Source organism: Lolium perenne, chromosome 5 (assembly GCF_019359855.2).
Source record: "Lolium perenne isolate Kyuss_39 chromosome 5, Kyuss_2.0, whole genome shotgun sequence".
In the NCBI taxonomy this organism is placed as follows: domain Eukaryota; kingdom Viridiplantae; phylum Streptophyta; class Magnoliopsida; order Poales; family Poaceae; genus Lolium; species Lolium perenne.
In genome coordinates, this window is record NC_067248.2 from 182408297 (window position 1) to 182426278 (window position 17982).

The 17982-nt window shown below is 48.0% G+C and overlaps 1 protein-coding gene across 1 annotated transcript; it reads left to right on the forward strand.

Annotated features, from left to right (window-relative positions):
- The first annotated feature begins 17500 nt into the window (after positions 1-17500).
- On the forward strand, positions 17501-17980 carry LOC127303876 (chaperone protein dnaJ 20, chloroplastic). Its single transcript, XM_051334588.1, has one exon. The coding sequence runs from the start codon at positions 17501-17503 to the stop codon at positions 17978-17980; it is 480 nt and encodes a 159-aa protein (XP_051190548.1).
- Positions 17981-17982: the final 2 nt, after the last annotated feature.

A 17982-nucleotide genomic window follows, 5' to 3' on the forward strand; every position in this document is an offset into this window, starting at 1 on the left:
CCGGAGAACTTGAAGAAGGGGCTCCCTTGGCGGGCACCCACGATGCAGGACCGGCACCGCACTACAGGTTTGGGCTTGGGGATGTTTTTGCCTTGGACCGAGTTGATCCGAAGGCAGAAGAAGCGAGCGAAAGCTTCTTTGGTGGGAAGGAGGCCAACATAGGCCTCCATGAAAGAAACGTAGCAAGAGAGATAGAAGATGGCGTTGCCAGGAAGATGTTGGGTTGGAGTTTGTAAAAGTCAAGGAACTGACGGAAAAAATCGGAGGCAGGAAGGCCGAAGCCGCGCTCAAAGTGAGAAACGAAAACAACGAACTCTCCGGGTTCGGGCTCGGGTTCCACCTCATCGCATGGAATCCGGCAAGATACCTGTGCCGGTATCCTCCGGGAGCGGTACAACCAATCTATATCTTTCTGAGTCACATCGGAGCCTTTCCAAGCTCCCCGAGTAATGTTGGTCAGGTCCACGCCAGAGTCTTGGCGGGGGCTGCTAGCTTCTTGGCCTTGCTTAGAGCTAGAATCCGGAACGGATGAGGAAGCTCCCATCCGGTCTGGCTCAGCTTCAAGCCTACCGGAAGACAGATTCTGGCGGCTGCTGCCGGAAGATTCGGTAAGGTAGAGCTCGGTTGACATCTAAAAAAAAATGTCGGATGCTACTCGCAAACAACTTTCCCAAATCCTAGCCTCGTGCGAAGATCTACGAAAAGGGGAAAACCAAGAAAAAACAGAGATAAATATCCTAGCGCCCCAAGAACTGAAATGCCAAGAGAAACAAGAAGATACTGGGATCTAGAGACTAACCAGAGGCGGCGGAGACGCTGGCGAAGTTGATTGCCGTAGGAGCGACGGGCTGGAGGTCGTCGGAGAAGGTCGGCGGCTAAGGCGTGCAGAGGGCGCATGCGGGAACCCGAGGCTACGGCAGGCGAAGATCTTCGAGGAACCTCGCTACGGCGGAGGGTCCCCTGTGTGGCACGAGCAGCGGCTGGACTTCGCCGGAGTAGTGCTTCGGCGGAGAACGGCGACAGCGGAAGCACGGGAGGCAAGAAGCTGAGAGCGCAAAGAGAATGGGGGCAAGTGCGAGAAGAAGAAGAAAGTGGAACCGCTCCCCCCTTAAATAGGGAGAGCGCGTAGTGGGCCGAAAACCGCTGGGCCGCGGCGGTTCGTTTCTTGGGCCGCCACATGGCGCACGGATACATGCGCGGAAAATAGAAAACACGGGGAAGGCCACACGGATTCGGAACGGCCGCGCGGATCCAGTGCGGCGCCATAAATGTTGGCACAGAAGACGAACCGAAGTGACCACTGACACTGTCGCGCGCCAGGCACAGTGCGCATGTCACTGACAGGCGCGATACTCGAGATATTCTCGACTTCGTCGAGGAGAGGATTAATGACAAGAGATGCCGGAGAAAACCGGTATAGATACACAAGTTCGGCAAGGACGCCGAAGAGTTCGATCCGGATTCCGGAAGGGTTAAACCGGTACCTTGAGAGAGGAAAACCTGGCATGGTCCGTTGGATAGGATCCACCGGACTATACCAGCTTCGGGGACTAATGTTGGGGGGATGACCCCCGGTATGCCAAAGGCATGCCAAAACCGGATGGTTTAGGCCATCAAAGTACCGGTTTAAAGCTTATTCTGGATAGCAGAAGTTGATTCAGAGAATCATACCGGTATCCCAAGGAGGGGATACCGGAACTTGCTGAGAGCGTACCGGAATAACCGGAACAGGCTACACTGTAGCACGTCGGCAGAGACCAATCAAAGATGCTCTCCAGAGCTAGAAGACAAAGATGAGCGAAGCACTTCAGCTTTAATCGAAGCCATGACGCCAAAGGCAGGGGATGACGTAAAAGGTGCCGGAGGATGTCACAGCTCCTGATTAAAGACATACCGGCATCACCGGTAGCTAAAGTAGCTTTGTAAAGTATTTTGTCCAGTCAACGATTCCATTTCTAGGGTTTCTTCCCTTGTAAGCCACCCTCTCCCCTATATAAGGAGAGGGGGCACAGCCCTTCGCGGGCACGTTACAATACTCTAGGTTACAAAGCTTGTACACAGAAACTTGTAAGCACTTGTGATGAAGAAATAGAGATATCTAGTGCTGTTCTTGTTCTTGTGTTCATCATCTTCTTCCTTCGGCCATGGCCAAGTTCTTGAGGAATCCATCCGGAAACCTCTCCAACCATAACACAAACCCTCCCCCGAATCCACTAGCGTCCATTCGGCCCCAACTTAAGCCATCCCATGGCATCTGTCTGTTCACCACGATGACAGCGTGTGCTCTTGAAAAAAAAAGTTGCATGAACGGTACGGGACAACCCTGTCCTGGGCAAGGCAGTGTTGTCATCGTGGCCCAGTTAAGCAGTAGTAAAAGTCCACAGTAGTTTAGTGCTAAAAAATTATCATGCATGTTTGCTGACTATTTTGTGGCATCATGACGCTAGTTTATATCCGCAACTTAGCGTTTGAGCCCACCCTGCATTTTCATCCTAGAATTGCTACTGGTCCAAACCATGCATACTGATCTACCACCAATTTTAGCTCGTGGCTCGTTCTGAATATAAAATTATGCTTATACTGCTGCGCCAGTGAGACCTGTTAGATGTATATATCTGTATATTGTAGTTTCCCCATATGTTAGGGGCTTTCTGCATATGTGCACCTGTACATGTACTATATTTTGTGGCCTTTGGCCCCCTGGTAATACAACAAGCATATTACCTAACATGGTATCAGAGCCGAAATTGGTTCTCTAAATTTTCCCGACGTTGCTTGTCCGTCGCCCTTCTTCTCTCCGCTCCCGTCGCCTTCGTCTCTCCGCTGCTTCCCTGTGCCGGCCCGCGCCGGATCTCCTACTTTTGGCCCGACGCTGATACGTCTCCAACGTATCGATAATTTCTTATGTTCCATGCTACTTTTACGATGATACTCACATGTTTTATACATACTTTATGTCATATTTATGCATTTTCCGGCACTAACCTATTAACGAGATGCCGAAGAGCCAGTTGTTGTTTTCTGCTGTTTTTGGTTTCAGAAATCCTAGTAAGGAAATATTCTCGGAATTGGACGAAATCAACGCCCAGGGGCCTATTTTTCCACGAAGCTTCCAGAACACCGAAAGGGAACCGAAGTGGGGCGACGAGGCGCCGCCACACTAGGGCGGCGCGGCCCAGGAGGGTCCCGCGCGGCCCTATCGTGTGGGGCCCTCGTCAGCCCTCCGACTCCGCCCTTCCGCCTACTTAAAGTCTTCTTCGCGAATACCCCAGTACCGAGAGCCACGATACAGAAAACCTTCCAGAGACGCCGCCGCCAATCCCATCTCGGGGGATTCAGGAGATCGCCTCCGGCACCCTACCGGAGAGGGCAATCATCTCCCGGAGGACTCTTCACCGCCATGGTCGCCTCTGGAGTGATGTGTGAGTAGTTCACCCCTGGACTATGGGTCCATAGCAGTAGCTAGATGGTCGTCTTCTCCTAATTGTGCTATCATTGTTGGATCTTGTGAGCTGCCTAACATGATCAAGATCATCTATTTGTAATGCTACATGTTGCGTTTGTTGGGATCCGATGAATAATGAATGCTATGTTATGTTGATTATCAATCTATTATCTATGTGTTGTTTATGATCTTGCATGCTCTCCGTTATTAGTAGAGGCTCTGGCCAAGTCGTTACTTGTAACTCCAAGAGGGAGTATTTATGCTCGATAGTGGGTTCATGCCTCCATTAAATCTGCAGTGACAGAAAGTTCTAAGGTTGTGGATGTGCTGTTGCCACTAGGGATAAAACATCAATGCTATGTCTAAGGATGTATTTGTTGATTACATTACGCATCATACTTAATGCAATTGTCTGTTGTTTGCAACTTAATACTGGAGGGGGTTCGGATGATAACCTGAAGGTGGACTTTTTAGGCATAGATGCATGCTGGATAGCGGTCTATGTACTTTGTCGTAATGCCCAATTAAATCTCACACTACTCATCATAACATGTATGTGCATGGTCATGCCCTCTTTATTTGTCAATTGCCCAACTGTAATTTGTTCACCCAACATGTTATTTCTTATGGGAGAGACACCACTAGTGAACTGTGGACCCCGGTCCATTCCTTTACATCGAATACAATCAACTGCAATACTTGTTCTACTGTTCTCTGCAAACATTCAACATCCACACTATACATATAATCCTTTGTTACAGCAAGCCGGTGAGATTGACAACCTCACTGTCACGTTGGGGCAAAGTAATTTGGTTGTGTTGTGCAGGTTCAACGTTGGTGCCGGAATCCCTGGTGTTGCGCCGCACTACACTCCGCCGCCATCAACCTTCAACGTGCTTCTTGGCTCCTACTGGTTCGATAAACCTTGGTTTCTTACTGAGGGAAAACTTGCAGCTATACGCACGCACCTTCCTCTTGGGGTTCCCAACGGACGCGTGATGTACGCGTATCAAGCTCTTTTTCTGGCGCCTTTGCCGGGGAGATCAAGACACGCTGCAAGGGGAGTCTCCACTTCCAATCTCTTTACTTTGTTTGTGTCTTGCTTTAGTTTTATTTACTACTTTGTTTGCTGCACTAAAACAAAATACAAAAAAATTAGTTGCTAGTTTTACTTTACTTACTGTCTTGTTCTCCATATTAAAAACACACAAAAATTAGTTACTTGCATTTACTTTATATAGTTTGTTTTATTTACTACTGCTAAAATGAGTAATCCTGAAGTTGAAGTTCGTTCGTTTAAGCAACAAGGGGGAGAATGTTTAAAAGATGCTTGGTATAGAATTAGTGATGCTCATAATAGATGCACTAAGAAACACTCCACCACTATCCTACTCAGGAATTTTGATGTTGGTATCTCTAGCTGGAATAGGTATGTTCTTGATTGTCTCGCGGGAGGTAATTTCCTAGGCACTCCTGTCTTAGAAGCTAGTTGCATAATTGAGAGTTTATTTGGAATACCACCTGTTAATAAAGTTAAAATTGAAATCTCTCTTGAAGATGTCATGAAAAAGTTGGAGACCATAGAGCACTTCCAAGTATTGAGACTAATTTGGGAGTATTACTTGATAGCACTAATAAACTTGATAAATCTCTAGGAGGAATTAATGAGAGAATTACCATCTTAGAAGCTTGTGCTATTCATGATAATCAAACCCAAAGGATTAGTGAACTTGAAGAGGCTATGGGAACCTTGGGTTCAACTTTTTCTTCTATTAAGTTTAAGGAGAAAGCTTATGTGGGTAAGGAGCAAAAGTTCATGTATGTCTCTAAGGTGTCTAAACCAAAAAACCATTATAGGCCTAAAATTGATAAAGCTCTTAATACCACTACAGATAACGGAGCATCTAAGATACCTAATGTGACAAATTATGATGTTAATGCTTCGTCTCTTGATAATACTTGATACACACTTTCTGCGCCTAGCTGAAAGGCGTTAAAGAAAAGCGCTTATGGGAGACAACCCATGATTTTACTACAGCACTTTTGTTTTATATTTGAGTCTTGGAAGTTGTTTCTACTGTAGCAACCTCTTCCTATCTTAATTTTTTTGCATTGTTGTGCCAACTAAAGTCTTTGATAGTAAGGTTCATACTAGATTTGGATTGCTGCGCAGAAACAGATTTCTTGCTGTCACGAATTTGAGCAGTAGTCTTTGTAGGTAACTCAGAAAATTCTGCCAATTTACGTGAGTGATCCCCAGATATGTACGAAACTTTCATTCAATTTGAGCATTTTCATCTGAGCAAGTCTGGTGCACCTAAAAAATTCCTCTTTACGGACTGTTCTGTTTTGACAGATTCTGCCTTTTATTTCACATTGCCTGTTTTGATATGCTTGGTGGATTTCTTTATTCCATTAACTTTCAGTAGCTTTGTGCAATGTCCAGAAGTGTTAAGAATGAATATGTCACCTCTGAACATGTGAATTTTGATTATGCACTAACCCTCTAATGAGTTGTTTTGAGTTTGGTGTGGAGGAAGTTTTCAAGGATCAAGAGAGGAGGATGATACAATATGATCAAGGAGAGTGAAAGCTCTAAGCTTGGGGATGCCCCGGTGGTTCATCCCTGCATATTTCAAGAAGACTCAAGCATCTAAGCTTGGTGATGCCCAAGGCATCCCCTTCTTCATCGACAACATTACCAGGTTCCTCTAGTGAAACTATATTTTTATTCCATCACATCTTATGTGCTTTACTTGGAGCGTCTGTTTGTTTTTATTTTTATTTTGTTTGAATAAAGTTGGTTCCTAGCATTCATTGTGTGGGAGAGAGACACGCTCCGTTGTTGCATATGGACAAATATGTCCTTAGCTTTACTCATAATGTTCATGGCGAAGGTTGAACTGCTTCGTTAAATTGTTATATGGTTGGAAACGGGAAATGCTACATGTGGTAATTGGTATAATATCTTGAATAATGTGATACTTGGCAATTGTAGTGCTCATGTTTAAGCTCTTGCATCATATACTTTGCACCTATTAATGAAGAAATACATAGAGTTTGCTAAAATTTGGTTTGCATTATTGGTCTCTCTAAGGTCTAGATATTTTCTAGTAAGGGTCGAACAACAAGGAAGACGGTGTAGAGTCTTATAATGCTTACAATATGTCTTTTATGTGAGATTTGCTGTACCGGTTCATACTTGTGTTTGTTTCAAATAACCTTGCTAGCCTAAGCCTTGTATTGAGAGGGATTACTTCTCATGCATCCAAAATCCTTGAGCCAAACACTATGCCATTTGTGTCCACCATACCTACCTACTACATGGTATTTCTCCGCCATTCCAAAGTAAATTGCTTGAGTGCTACTTTTAAATTTCCATTCTTTGTCTTTGCAATATATAGCTCATGGGACAGATAGACTAAAAACTATTGTGGTATTGAATATGTACTTATCCATCTTATCTCTTATAAGTTGCTTGTTGAGCGATAACCATGTTCCTGGGGACGCCATCAACACCTTTGTTGAATATCATGTGAGTTGCTATGCATGTTCGTCTTGTCTGAAGTAAGGGCGATTTACCATGAGTTGAATGGTTTGAGTATGCATATTGTTAGAGAAGAACATTGGGCCGCTAACTAAAGCCATGATCCATGGTGGAAGTTTCAGTTTTGGACAACAATCCTCAATCTCTTATGAGAATATTATTTGTTGTTGAATGCTTATGTATTAAAGAGGAGTCCATTATCTGTTGTCTATGTTGTCCCGGTATGGATGTCTAAGTTGAGAATAATCAAAAGCGAGAAATCCAATGCGAGTTTTCTCCTTAGACCTTTGTACAGGCGGCATAGAGGTACCCCTTTGTGATACTTGGTTAAAACATATGTATTGCGATGATAATCCAGGTAATCCGAGCTAATTAGGACAAGGTGCGGGCACTATTGGTATACTATGCATGAGGCTTGCAACTTGTAGGATATAATTTACATAATGCATATGCTTTATTACTACCGTTGAGAAAATTGTTTCTTGTTTTCAAAATAAAAGCTCTAGCACAAATATAGCAATCAATGCTTCCCTCTGCGAAGGGCCATTCTTTTACTTTTATGTTGAGTCAGTTTACCTACTTCCTTCTATCTTAGAAGCAAACACTTGTGTTAACTGTGCATTGATTCTTACATAATTGCATATTGCACTTATTATATTACTTTATGTTGACAATATCCATGAGATATACATGTTACAAGTTGAAAGCAACCGCTGAAACTTAATCTTCCTTTGTGTTGCTTCAATACCTTTACTTTGAATTTATTGCTTTATGAGTTAACTCTTATGCAAGACTTATTGATGCTTGTCTTGAAAGTACTATTCATGAAAAGTCTTTGCTATATGATTCAGTTCTTTACTCATTGTATTTACCATTGCTTCGAATCGCTGCATTCATTACATGTGCTTACAATAGTATTGATCAAGATTATGATGGCATGTCACTTCAGAAATTATCTTTGTTATCGTTTACCTACTCGGGACGAGTAGGAACTAAGCTTGGGGATGCTGATACGTCTCCAACGTATCGATAATTTCTTATGTTCCATGCTACTTTTACGATGATACTCACATGTTTTATACATACTTTATGTCATATTTATGCATTTTTCGGCACTAACCTATTAACGAGATGCCGAAGAGCCAGTTACTGTTTTCTGCTGTTTTTGGTTTCAGAAATCCCAGTAAGGAAATATTCTCGGAATTGGACGAAATCAACGCCCAGGGGCCTATTTTTCCACGAAGCTTCCAGAACACCGAAAGGGAACCGAAGTGGGGTGACGAGGCGCCGCCACACTAGGGCGGCGCGGCCCAGGAGGGGCCCGCGCGGCCCTATCGTGTGGGGCCCTCGTCAGCCCTCCGACTCCGCCCTTCCGCCTACTTAAAGTCTTCGTCGTGAATACCCCAGTACCGAGAGCCACGATACGGAAAACCTTCCAGAGACGCTGCCGCTGCCAATCCCATCTCGGGGGATTCAGGAGATCGCCTCCGGCACCCTGCCGGAGAGGGGAATCATCTCCCGGAGGACTCTTCACCGCCATGGTCGCCTCCGGAGTGATGTGTGAGTAGTTCACCCCTGGACTATGGGTCTATATCAGTAGCTAGATGGTCGTCTTCTCCTAATTGTGCTATCATTGTTGGATCTTATGAGCTACCTAATATGATCAAGATCATCTATTTGTAATGCTACATGTTGCGTTTGTTGGGATCCGATGAATAATGAATGTTATGTTATGTTGATTATCAATCTATTATCTATGTGTTGTTTATGATCTTGCATGCTCTCCGTTATTAGTAGAGGCTCTGGCCAAGTCGTTACTTGTAACTCCAAGAGGGAGTATTTATGCTCGATAGTGTGTTCATGCCTCCATTAAATCTGGGACAGTGACAGAAAGTTCTAAGGTTGTGGATGTGCTGTTGCCACTAGGCATAAAACAACAATGCTATGTCTAAGGATGTATTTATTGATTACATTACGCACCATACTTAATGCAATTGTCTGTTGTTTGCAACTTAATACTGGAGGGGGTTCGGATGATAACCTGAAGGTGGACTTTTTAGGCATAGATGCATGCTGGATAGCGGTCTATGTACTTTGTCGTAATGCCCAATTAAATCTCACACTACTCATCATAACATGTATGTGCATGGTCATGCCCTCTTTATTTTTCAATTGCCCAACTGTAATTTGTTCACCCAACATGCTATTTCTTATGGGAGAGACACCACTAGTGAACTGTGGACCCCGGTCCATTCCTTTACATCAAATACAATCAACTGCAATACTTGTTCTACTGTTCTCTGCAAACAATCATCATCCACACTATACATCTAATCCTTTGTTACAGCAAGCCGGTGAGATTGACAACCTCACTTGAAAGTGCATGGAGCCCCCATGTGTGGTTTTGGTAATTAATGACAATCCCTATGGACTAATGTTTGCATTGAGTTATATTTGTAGGAGTTGTCCATAGGCAATGCTTGAACCATATGTTGGCTTCAAGGTTGCAATAAGAAGAAATTGATGAAGGATATCAAGTGTCAAGTATGTCTTGAAGATGAAGATGAAGATGAAGTGAGCCCTCAAGTTATCTCAAGACATCAACATGATGAAGAATGAAGAAATGAAGTGCAAGTTCAAGATGAGCCAACTCGAAGAGACCATATGCTTGAAGCTTGCCATCCATATGGTGTTCATGGATTTGTGAAGATGTGCCGAAGAAGAAGCTCTCCCATGGTGGATTATGGGGGAGCAATCCACAAGACTTCATCAAGCAAGCACAATCAAGAAAGGCGTTCCATCTTGTTGAGGTCAAGATCGTCATCATCGAGCTCAAGTGGAATGCGCAAGTATAAGGTTTGCTCTTGATAGGGTTTCTTTCTCACCGGTCTCATAGTGTAGTTGGAGACCGGTTTATAGGTTAGTTGCCGTACTATCAAGAGGGCTCTCGAGTGAGTAACTCGATCGTATCGTTTGGAGAGAGCTCAAACCTTTGCATCCTTGCATCACCTTTCTTGGTTGTTATTTGGTTTTTATCCATGTGATGTTTTAGAGCTTGTGCGTATTCTCATGACAAGCTCTAGTTCTTCGAAAACGGATTTCGCATAGATCACTTGTTGCGTTTTCGAGTTTGGTGATTTTCTCGGTTCCTCATGTTGAGGTGCTGCACCTTTTTGTAGGGATAGCTCTTGTCGACCTCTTTCCAACAAAATTGGTTTCATCTCGTTTGGATTCTCCAATCTCAAGATATTTGCATTTCATATTTGGGTTTAAAAGAAAGAAAAGTAAAAGAAAGGAAAAGGAGAGGAGGGGCAGCCGCCGGAGGCACGGGCGGTACCACCGGCCTCACCATGGCCGGAGCCTCCGGGCTCGGTACCGCCCGCGGTACTGCTAAGGCGCCGAGTCCCATAGAGAAGCTCCAGAGCTATGGGGAGGTTCGGCGGTACCCCGGCTGGTACCATGGCCGGAGGCTCCGGCCTCCCCCTCCCTGCCCGCAGCTCGCCTCCTCCGCCGCCTCCTGCCATCACTGGCCGGTAGTACCGGCCACCAAGGGCCGGTACTACCGGTCCCCTTCTCCCCCGCGCGAGCAAGTCTCCAACGGGCAGAAAATTTGGGGCATCCTTTTTAAGCCCCCTCTCTCTCCTGGTTTTTTACTGCTTGCTCCTTCTTCTTCCTCCCCTCTCTCTCAAGCTCACCACCATTGTTGATTGACTTTTTGTGAGCTTGATCTCTCTTTCCCCAACCAATGATTCTTGCATCTTTTTGAGAGAAAGATTGAGGGGATCTAGATCCACACTTTGACCAAACCAAATCACCTCTTTGTGAGTGAATCTTTGGGATCTAGATCTTGGAGAATTGTGTGTTCTCCTCTTTGTTCTTCCTCTCTTATTCCCCCAATAGCTTTTGTAGCTTTTTTGGAATTTGAGAGAGAAGGACTTGAGCATCTTTGTGGTGTTCTTGCCATTGCATTTGGTGCATCGGTTTGAGTTCTCCACGGTGATTCGTGGTGGTGAAAGCAAGAAGGTTGTTACTCTTGGGTTCTTGGAACCCTAGACGGATTCTAGACCTTTGTGGTGATTTGTTGGGAGCCTCCGATTAAGTTGTGGATGTGTGCCCCAACCTTTGTGTAAGGCCCGGTTTCCGCCTCGAAGGAAATCCCTTAGTGGAACCGTGACCTAGGCCTTTGTGGCGAGGGTCACCGGAGATTTAGGTGAGGCGCCTTCGTGGCGTTCGGTGTGTGGTGTGAGTACCGCATCTTGGGGTGAGGCCTTTGTGGCGTTGGTGTGCATCGAGCAACCACACCTCAAGGTGAGCCTCTTGTGCCGTTTGGGAGCACTAAGCCACCGCACCTCTCCAACGGAGATTAGCACTCGCAAGAGTGTGAACTTCGGGATAAATCTTCGTCTCCCGCGTGCCTCGGTTATCTCTATACCCGAGCTCTTTACTTATGCACTTTACCTTGTGATAGCCATCGTGCTTGAAGCTATATATATCTTGCTATCACATGCTTGCTTGTATTGTTTAGCATAAATTGTTGGTGCACATTGGTGAACCTTTGCTTAGAATAAGTTGTTGGTGAACATAGGTGAACCATAGTATATAGGCTTTGGGCTTGACAAAGTAAACGCTAGTTTTATTCCGCATTTGTTAAGCCCATCTCGTAAAAGTTTTAAACCGCCTATTCACCCCCCCCCCCCCCCTCTAGGCGGCATCCGTGTCCTTTCATCACTGTCACGTTGGGGCAAAGTAATTTGGTTGTGTTGTGCAGGTTCCACGTTGGCGCCGGAATCCCTGGTGTTGCGCGCACTACACTCCGCCGCCATCAACCTTCAACGTACTTCTTGGCTCCTACTGGTTCGATAAACCTTGGTTTCTTACTGAGGGAAAACTTGCAGCTATACGCATCACACCTTCCTCTTGGGGTTCCCAACGGACGCGTGCTGTACGCGTATCAGACGCCTGCTCGCCCCCGCTCCCCGCTCGGAAGATATTGGCCCGACGCCTCCTGCTCCGCTCCGCTCGATCCGATCCAGGCGCCAGGCCCGACGCCCTCCATCGATCCGGCCGCCCGACGCCCTGCATCGATCGCTGCCCGCCCGCCCGTGCGTGCTGCCGAGCCGCTGCATCGATCGCTGCCCGCCCCGCCCGCCCGTGCGTGATGCCGAGCCGCTGCATCGATCGCTGCCCGCCCTCCCGCGCGTGCTGCCGAGCCGCTTTCCCTTGCTGGTCCTGCTTCGATTGCTCCCTGGCTGCCGCCCGATTTCCCTTCTCCCTGGCTGTCGCGTCCTCCTGCTCTCCGATCGACCCGAGATCGATCTCCTTGCGTGGCCGTGCAGTTGACTTCCGGCTGAGGTAAAAAAAAACCAAAAAAAAAGAAAGAAAAAAAAAGAGCTATGTCTTCCTCGGGCTATGTTGCGATCCCTCGCTGCCCGGTGATTTTCGATGGCGCGAATTACCCTGATTTCGCTGCCTTTATGCGCGTCCACATGCACGGTCTTCATCTTTAGGGTGTTCTTTCTGGCGAGGTCTCCTGTCCGCCGCGCCCTGTTGCTCCTACGGTGCCTGTTGCACCGCCACCTGTTGCCCTTGCCCCTGATGCTACTCAGGCGGATAAGGATGCAGCCAAGAGTGTTGATGACACTGCTCTGGCTGATTATGACCGGAAGGTCCAGGACCACTCTACTGTCGTTGCGACTTACCGGCTGGATCTGACTGAGTACACTCAGTGGATTGATGAGGATGCTCGTGATGCTGTTGTTTTCACCTCCAGTGTTCTGCCTCAGTATGCTGCTGAGTTTATGGGTCTTCCCACCGCTGCTGCTCAGTGGGCTTTTCTTCGTCAGCGCTATCAGCCGTCTGGGGATGCTCTCTACCTGTCTGTGGTCTGCCAGGAACATGCCCTTCAGCAGGGTGATTCTACTATTGATGAGTTCTACACTCAGAGTGCTGCTATTTGGCGCCAGCTTGATTCTCTCCGTACAGCTGTGTGTGCCACCTGTCCCTGCTGTCTGACTGTGCGCGCGGATCTGGAGTTTCAGCGCGTTTTTGAGTTCTTGTCGCGGCTCCGTAAGGAGTTTGAGCCGCGCCGGGCCCAGCTGCTTGCCCGTGGTCGTGTTCCGCTCTCTGAGGTCCTTGCTGAGCTTCGTGCTGAGGAGACTCGTCTTCGTGGTGCTGGTCTTCTTGAGGTTCCCTCTGTTCTTGCTGCTCGTGGTCCTTCTGTGCCGTCTGCTCGTGGACCTCCTATGCCGCCGGCTTCGTTGCGGCCTCCGGCACAGCCGATACTTCCTACTCCTCCGTTCCAGGGTCAGCGTCAGCCCCAGCAGCCTCGTGGCTCGACATCACCTTCTTGCACCTACTGTGGCAGGCCTGGCCACACTATCTCTACTTGCTGGCAGAGGGATCCCAGCTTACGCCCGCCACATCTTACTCGTCGTCAGGCTGGTTCTTCAGGATCTTCTAATGTTGCGCTATCTGATCAGGACATTATCCGTGGTCTTCGTGGTCTGCTCGCTGGTACAGGCTCTTCCTCGACGGGTACTGCTGGTTCTGTGCCTGGCTCTTCTGGCATCGCGCGACCACCACCTTCCACACAGTCAGGTACGTCATCCCCGTGGTATCTGGATACTGGAGCTTCTTTTCATATGACCTCTGCGTCTTCTATTCTTTCTGCTCTTCGCTCTCTTGTTTCGCATGTTCGTGTTATCACGACTGATGGTACCTCTCTCCCTATTTCCAGTCGAGGCACCCTTTCTACTACCTCTTTCTCTGTTCCTCATGTTTCTCATGTTTCTAGTCTTAAGATGAACCTGTTTTCCGCTAGTCAGCTTACTGATTCTGGTTGTCGCGTCATTCTTGACGCTGATTCTTGTGCTGTTCAGGACCGCCGTACACAGGCCCTGGTTGGAGCTGGCCCTCGCAGCCTTGAGTCCCCGGGGCTCTGGGAGTTAGACTGGCTTCGCGTTCCTTCTGCTGCCACTTCATCTGCCAGTTCTCCTGCGGTTGCTGCTTCTGTCACTGGATCTTTTCAGCAGTGGCATCATCGGCTGGGTCACCTCTGTGGCTCCCGTTTATCGTCATTAGTTCGTCGTGGTCTTCTGGGGTCTGTCTCAGGAGATGTGTCTTTGCATTCGTGTCAGGGTTGTAGGCTAGGCAAACAGATTCAGCTTCCCTATCCTACTAGTGCGTCTGTATCTCAGCGACCTTTTGATTTAGTTCATTCGGATGTTTGGGGTCCGGCTCCCTTTCCTTCGAAAGGGGGTCATCGATACTATATTTTGTTTACTGATGATTTTTTCGCGATACACCTGGTTGTTTCTTATGCACTCTCGCAGTGAGGTGCTTTCTATTTATCAGCGTTTTGCAGCCATGGTTCGTACTCAGTATTCCACGCCTATTCGTGTGTTTCGTGCTGACTCTGCAGGAGAGTATATCTCCCAGCACCTGCGTGTTGTTCTTGCTGAGCAGGGCACCCTTGCCCAGTTCTCATGTCCCGGCGCCCAAGCTCAAAATGGTGTCGCCGAGCGTAAGCATCGTCATATTCTTGAGACTACCCGTGCTATGATGATTGATTCCTCTCTTCCGCCGCATTTCTGGGCTGAGGCTGTCGCTACGTCAACTTACCTCATTAACATTCAGCCTTCTGCTGCCCTTCAAGGTGGCATTCCTCTCGAGCGTCTTTCTGGTTGCTCTCCAGATTACTCGACACTTCGTTTATTTGGTTGCGTTGCTATGTTCTTCTCCCTCCTCGTGATTGGACCAAGCTGACCGCTCAGTCTGTTGAGTGTGTTTTTCTCGGGTACAGTGATGAGCATAAGGGCTATCGCTGTTGGGACCCCGTTGGTCGTCGGATGCGCATCTCTCGTGATGTCACGTTTGATGAGACGCGTCCCTTCTATCCTCGTCCCACCTCGGCTACTTACCCGGTGGATGATATCTCTTTTCTTATTTTTCCGGATGCACCCCCTGCTATCCCGTCTCCTCCCCCTCCTAGTCCTGATGCGCCCCCTTCGGCACCATCCTCTCCTCCGTCTAGTCCACCTAGTACTCCTCGTTCTCCGGCTTTGGATCCTTCTGATGCTGTCCCTTCTTCCGCTTCTTCTGATGAGTTGTCCTCTGCTGATGACCTTCCCCCTTCACGGCCTGTCCGTCAGCGTCGTGCTCCAGCTCGTTACTCTCATAGTCAGTATGGTCTCTCTGTCGTTTCCGAGCCGATTTCTTATCGGGATGCCGAGCGTCATCCTGAATGGAAGCTTGCCATGGCTAAGGAGATCGCTGCGCTTGAGCACACTGGCACTTGGGATCTTGTTTCTCCACCTTCTGGTGTTCGTCCTATCACGTGTAAGTGGGTCTATAAAATTAAGACTCGCTCTGATGGATCTCTTGAGCGCTATAAAGCGCGTCTTGTGGCTCGTGGCTTTCAGCAGGAGCACGGCTGTGACTATGATGAGACTTTTGCCCCTGTGGCTCATATGACTACTGTGCGTACCCTTCTTGCTGTTGCTTCTGTTCGTCGTTGGTCTGTCTCCCAGCTTGATGTTCAGAATGCTTTTCTTAATGGCGAGTTGAGTGAGGAGGTTTACATGCAGCCTCCTCCTGGGTATTCTGTTCCCGATGGGATGGTTTGTCGTCTTCGACGTTCTCTCTATGGTCTCAAACAGGCCCCTCGTGCCTGGTTTGAGCACTTCGCCTCTGTGGTGACTGCTGCTGGTTTCTCTCCTAGTCTTCATGATCCAGCACTTTTCGTTCACACTTCTCCTCGTGGACGTACTCTTCTTCTTCTCTATGTTGATGATATGATCATTACTGGTGATGATCCTGAGTATATTGCCTTCGTCAAGGCTCGTCTTCGTGATCAGTTTCTTATGACTGATCTTGGTCCTCTTCGCTATTTTCTTGGCATTGAGGTTTCCTCCACTTCTGATGGCTTTTCTATCTCTCAGGAAAAGTACATTCAGGATCTTCTTACTCGTGCTGCTCTTGGGGATGAGCGCACAGTCGATACTCCTATGGAGCTTAATGTTAAGCTTCGTCCTACTGATGGTGATCCTCTTCCTGATCCCACCCGTTATCGCCATCTTGTTGGGAGTCTTGTTTATCTTGCTGTCACTCTTCCTGATATTTCTTATCTTGTTCATATTCTGAGTCAGTTTGTCTCATCTCCTACCACTGTTCACTATAGTCATCTCCTCCGTGTTCTTCGTTATCTTCGTGGCACGATCACTCGTCGCCTTTTCTTTCCCCGTTCCAGCTCTCTCCAGCTCCAGTGCTATTCGGATGCTACGTGGGCGAGTGATCCTACGGATCGTCGTTCGCTTTCTGCTTACTGTGTGTTTCTTGGTGGTTCGCTTGTTGCTTGGAAGACGAAGAAACAGGTCGCAGTTTCCCGTTCGAGTGTTGAGGCTGAGTTGCGGGCTATGGCTTTGTTGATTGCTGAGGTGACTTGGTTACGGTGGTTGCTTGCAGATTTTGGGGTCTCTGTTACAACACCCACTCCACTTTTATCTGACAGTACATGTGCCATCAGTATTGCACGTGATCCGGTCAAGCATGAGCTGACCAAGCATATCGGTGTTGATGCTTTTTACACACGTGCACGGGTACAGGATGATGTTGTTGCGGTTCATTATGTGCCTTCAGATTTGCAGTTGGCGGATTTCTTTATGAAGGGGCACAGACTCGAGCGCAGCATGATTTCTTACTCTCCAAACTCAGTGTTGTGGATCCACCATGAGTTTGAGGGGGGTGTTAGATGTATATATCTGTATATTGTAGTTTCCCCATATGTTAGGGGGCTTTCTGCATATGTGCACCTGTATATGTACTATATATTGTAGCCTTTGGCCGCCTGGTAATACAACAAGCATATTACCTAACAACACCAAAATTAGCCCAGTATACCAAACACATCCCATGTGTTCTTAGCGCCATGTGTCATGTGAATTTCGCAAGACAGGATATGAATACCAACAAAACAAAGTGGACATGTATTTTGTTCGATCACTGAACTTATAGCGGCATGCCAACAGTTGGTCAATAGTCGTCTGACAAAAGTTGTACTGATCCTCGAGATCTGTCGCGGTTCGGTGGCGGCCGGCCGGAGGTCTGAGCGCGGGAAGTTGAGTGGTAGAGAGTTGAGAGCCAAGGAGGTAGAAATTTTAAGTCAAATCCTGCTAGCACCGAGTGCTCACTTGGCGCATGACACCATCCACAGATTGGTGCCTCATAGCTTCGTCGAACTTTCCGGAAGAAACTAGTTCACTCCTAAATTAAGTTTGCCGTCCAGCCCATAGACTCAGAGGTCCATTTCACAAATCCCCGACCGGGCCGACCGCTGATCCGCCGCGACGACGACGGCAAAGCCATATCGCCTGCACCGGTGAAAACCGCCTCGCTTGTCTGGTATACCACCCTGTCATTGGCTATATATACTACCATCCGCTACACCAAAGACCACTCTCAGAAATAACAATCATCTGCATATTAAAGCTTTCCCCTGTGTTTAATCAGCCATGAACACCGCCAGCTCTAGTTCCACCACTCTGGGTCTTGGATGCACGAGCTACGGCGCCGGCTTTGGCCAGAGTAGCGGCCACCGCCGTTGCACTGTCAAGGCGGCGGCGACGGCCACGGCGAGCAGGAGCACCGACTACTACAAGGTGTTGTCGCTGGACCACTCGGCGAACCTGTGCGAGGAGGATGTCAAGCGCGCGTACCGGCGTCTGGCGCTGCAGTACCACCCGGACGTCTGCCCGCCGTCGCGCCGTGCCGAGTCCACGGAGCTCTTCGTCGAGCTCCGGCGCGCATACGAGACGCTCTCCGACCCTGCTACGAGGATCCAGTACGATGACGAGCTGAGGACTGGCACGGCGGCGAGGCGACCGGCCGACGGGTTTCCGAAAGACGTGTGGGAGGCGCAGCTGTCCGTGCTGTGGGCGCGTTCTGAGCGGCGCCAGAGCGCGGCGGGCAGTTGCGGCGGCAACCGGTTCTAGGC

Excerpts from the sequence above, each read along its gene's own strand:
- LOC127303876 (XM_051334588.1), top strand. The coding sequence starts at position 17,501 with ATGAACACCGCCAGCTCTAGTTCCACCACTCTGGGTCTTGGATGCACG.